Genomic DNA, 4,067 nt, shown 5'->3' with positions numbered 1-4,067 from the left:
TAAATGAGTGTTTAATTGAAATGATCAAAGTCATCATGCAGTGACCTTTGAGTGATGTACTGTCTCATTTCAAGGTGAAAAGCAGTGGAGCCTTTCGAAGCGTTCCCTTCCTCAATGCTTAATGCAGTAAAGATGGGTGGTCCTGGTCTCCACAGGGGCGGGAAAACTATTATTCATCCCCACATGGGGAATGATGGGACGTTATGGAGTGTGAGGGATGATAATAAGAGAGCTGTTCACAGACGTCGTCTACAGAACCATGTCTGTGGGGTCCCAAAATGAACATCTGTTCATCTCTTTCACCTTTTTTAAATTCGATCATTTAGAGCATTTAAATTTCATTTAAAAATGTAAACCCAATTATCCTGCTTTTATCTTTTAACATTTCTGGTAAGAATTAAGTTAAAAGGCTAATCAGAAAAATACTGCTAGCACAAAACGCCTGCCTAAAAAACTAATCTGTATCGTTCAAACACACACAGGGGGATCCTTACAAGCTCAGCAGCCTTATTTATTACTTGTTAACAGTTTTTGTGAAATTTGCTTAGAATTAGAACAGAATTCGCTTCTTAGAGTTGTACGAACTAGCAACTTGTTTTATATTTCATCTGCAAGGTTGTGCCTAGGGATGGGTACCGAAACCCGGTATTTAATCGGTCTCAGGGCTAAATTATGAAAGGCCGGAGTATCGATAAGCTCTGACGTTAACGGCTCTGCTATCGGTACTGGAGAAATTAAGAAAATACATTTCCTATTTATTATTGCTAAATAAACGTTACCTTGCACATTTTAACTGACCAACCATTTCTAATTTGCGATAATATTAGACATTTACCTGCATTTTTGTTATTCGCAATCTCATGCGCAAAATGTCCCTGTCTGTCAACAACACGAAAGCTCGCGCTTAATAGAGTGCCGATTGTGGAGAGAACCAAACGGTCTAAAATTTGGTTACATTTCACTCGAGTGGATGCAGACAATGCACGTTGCAACAAACGCAATAAGATTTTTGCTTGTAAGAGCAGAAACACAAGCAATCTGTCAAAACATCTTTCAAAAGTGCATTATGTGCAGACAGAGAAATGCTAAGTTTTCGACTGCCTAGCTAGTTCATCCACCTCAGGTACGTATGCTAGCAGTCTTCCCAAATAACAATGACATAAGCATCGCATAAGGTCTCTTTAAATTAGTATGTAATCATTTAATAAACACACATCACATTCAGTTACATTACAAAAAGCCTACATATAAATCTTTAGAGTATTTTTTCTGCAGTAGCCTAAATAAATCTTAAACATTAAAAATGCCTTCACAGTACTGCATTTACAAATAGATGAATAATAATAAACTATGCTTATTAAGAAATTATAAAGCAGTGCTTACCTAAAAATGAATTTGTAGTGATGAAATACATTCATTTTTATTTTTAATGTACATTGCAAGAGGTTCCAAACCTGTATACATTTTAAGCCCAAATAGAGTTAACTAAATTATGTGAATGTGTTCATGATAAAACATAAACATTAGCCACAGCTGATTGTTTAGCTGCATTTTGCAACTTTTTTTTTTTTTTGTTAAAGCTGTAGTTACTGTGAACCAACCCACTCCTCCTGCATCTGGTCCAAGCAAAAGTCAAGCCCAAAGCCCCTTCACGCTGGCAGCTAGTGGGAGGATGCCTGAGGAGAGAGTGAATGAGTGCCACTTAGCCTTGACCAAGTTCATAGTGAAAGGCCTACATCCCTTTGCAACAGTGGAGTCCAACTGTTTTAGGTGACAGTCTGTCAGTATATACAGAGTTGTATTAAATATAGTAGGATATAGCAGAATTATAAAAGGGCTGTATATTAGTCCCATCACTCCACAATAAAATAAACAGCAACACAATAATTCAATAATGATAATATAACAAATGAAAGAATGATTATTTATTTATTTGTTTTATTTATTTTTTACTGTAGGGAAATGTGCAAGGCACTCAACCCCAAATATACCCCTCCCACCAGGAGTTATCTCAGTGACACCTTAATTCCCTCCTGGTATGATGTTGAAAAGGCCAATGTGATCAGTGAGCTGAAGGACGTGCCAAAGCTGGCCATCACATCAGATGGGTGGACCAGCCTCTGTCAAGACCACTATCTTAATGTTACAGTGCACTACACAAGCCAGGGCAGTGTAAAACAGAAGGTCCTCCACACCAGGGCAGTGTACCAATCTCAAACTGGTGAAGTAGTGGCAAAGGAGATCTCTGACATTCTAGAAGAGTTTGAGATAGAGCCAAGCAAGATTGTAGCTGTGACTGTTGATAATGCTGGCAATATGGATGTTGCTATCAAGAAGCTTCAGATCCTAAAAATAGGATGTTTTGCACATACGTTGAATCTGGCAGCACAGAAAATCTACAAAATTGCTTCCATTGATAAATGGGCAGCCCGAATCAGAGCAATGGTCGTGTGGTTCAAGAGGTCCTCCATGTCCAAAACAGTGTTGATGGAAAAGCAGCAGCTCCTTGGTAAGTCAGTTAAATGTATTATGCAAATGTTGTTTTTAAATTTACAAAATTAACAATTTAATTCAATAATCAAGTGTGTGGTAATTAAATGTATGTTGTTTGTTGTTGTTGTTTCAGGCATTCCACAACACTCCCTCATCCTTGATGTCAAGACCAGATGGAACTCGCTCTACCTAATGATAGAGAGATTCATGGAGCAGTATCCAGCAATACAAGCAGCAGCCTTGGACCCACAACTTCGAAAAGCAATCACCAAGGACAGCCTTGACCGTCTGAAGGATGAGGACTTCCATAAGGCTGAGGAGTTTGTCCAGCTCATGAGAGTCCTCTATACATCCACACTATGTGTGTCATGTGAGAAAAATGCCACCTGTGGACAGATCATACCCATCCTTCAAAAACTGGAAGAGCATTTTACTATGAAGGATGAAGATACAATGTTTGTAGCATCCATCAAAGAGAAGGTGTGAAAGAACCTCTCCCAGCGCTATCAGGATGATGACATCCAAGCCTTCCTGCATGAGGCCACAGCAATGGACCCCAGATTCAATGGGAGGTCAGTAAGTGATGAAAGACTGAGGAGGAAAGCTATTGAGGCCAATGTGAGACCAACAATAGGGCTGTCAGATGAGATGACAGACACAGAGCACCAAGAAAAGGAGGAATCCGAAGGAGAAGGTGAGAAAATGGAGGAGACCATACCTCCATTGCACATAAAAAGGAGCGCCTTAGAGGAGCTATTCTCAAAGGAGGACAGGGAGTTGAGGTTGAGGATCCAAAAGGACACCTTGTCCCTCACCCTCAGTGAACGTGTTGACTTAGAGGTTGAACGCTACAAAAACCTGCCTCCCATTCCCACGGCTGAAGATCCAGTGATGTGGTGGTGGGAGAAGAGAGCTGATCTGCCCCTCCTCACAACCATAACAAGTTACCTCTGTGCTCAAGCCTCCTCCACCCCTAGTGAGAGGGTTTTTTCAACCGCAGGGAACACAATAAGCCAAGAGAGGTCCCGACTTCTGCCAGAAAAGGCAAATGTGTTGATTTTTCTCCAGAAGAATGGTTAAAAGCTGTTAGTCCTTTTGCAGCCTACCTGCATGCCCCAACTGTGTTACTTTAAACCACTGTACATTCTTTTACAGGAAGATTGTGTTTATTTGATTTGTTTTACAATCATTTGTTTTGTTTGTATAATAGATATTAGCTCAAACATTGCTGTTTGTTAGGCTATACATTATTATTTTATATTATATTTAAAACAATAAAGTGTTGTTGTTCTTTTCTCAATTTGTTTCTTTTTTTTCATAAAAAAAACCAACAACAAAAAGTACCGATAAGAGTACCGTTAAAGTACCGGATCGATAAGTGGTATCGATAAAAGTAGTAATACCGTTAAAACCTTAACAATACCATCCCTAGTTGTGCCATTCAGAATTAAACTGAGAATGTATGGAGTAAAATTACAATGAACAATAGAACAATAAATAAACCTAAAAACAGAATGACAAAAAATAGATGGAATGAAACTGATCAAACAAAATGACAGACAGACAAACAGACA

The 4,067-nt window shown here is 39.0% G+C and overlaps 1 protein-coding gene across 1 annotated transcript; it reads left to right on the top strand.

The window, feature by feature from the left end:
- The first annotated feature begins 1,962 nt into the window (after nucleotides 1-1,962).
- On the top strand, nucleotides 1,963-3,573 carry LOC107586661 (zinc finger BED domain-containing protein 1-like). Its single transcript, XM_016274113.1, has 3 exons — nucleotides 1,963-2,509; nucleotides 2,627-2,973; nucleotides 3,004-3,573. Exons 1-3 carry the CDS (start codon nucleotides 1,963-1,965, stop codon nucleotides 3,571-3,573), a joined length of 1,464 nt encoding a protein of 487 aa, XP_016129599.1.
- Nucleotides 3,574-4,067: the final 494 nt, after the last annotated feature.

Source organism: Sinocyclocheilus grahami, unplaced genomic scaffold (assembly GCF_001515645.1).
Source record: "Sinocyclocheilus grahami isolate Dianchi unplaced genomic scaffold, SAMN03320097.WGS_v1.1 scaffold84.1, whole genome shotgun sequence".
Lineage (NCBI taxonomy): Eukaryota > Metazoa > Chordata > Actinopteri > Cypriniformes > Cyprinidae > Sinocyclocheilus > Sinocyclocheilus grahami.
The sequence above is the reverse complement of the archived record's forward strand: the minus strand, read 5'-3'. Positions and strand labels throughout refer to the sequence as shown.

What these genes read in the sequence shown, in the direction of transcription:
- LOC107586661 (XM_016274113.1), top strand. Translation starts at nt 1,963, where the DNA reads ATGTGCAAGGCACTCAACCCCAAATATACCCCTCCCACCAGGAGTTAT. An exon ending in GGAAAAGCAGCAGCTCCTTG is followed by an intron (nt 2,510 to 2,626) that starts GTAAGTCAGTTA and finishes TTGTTGTTTCAG; the next exon opens with GCATTCCACAACACTCCCTC. An exon ending in TAGCATCCATCAAAGAGAAG is followed by an intron (nt 2,974 to 3,003) that starts GTGTGAAAGAAC and finishes CAGCGCTATCAG; the next exon opens with GATGATGACATCCAAGCCTT.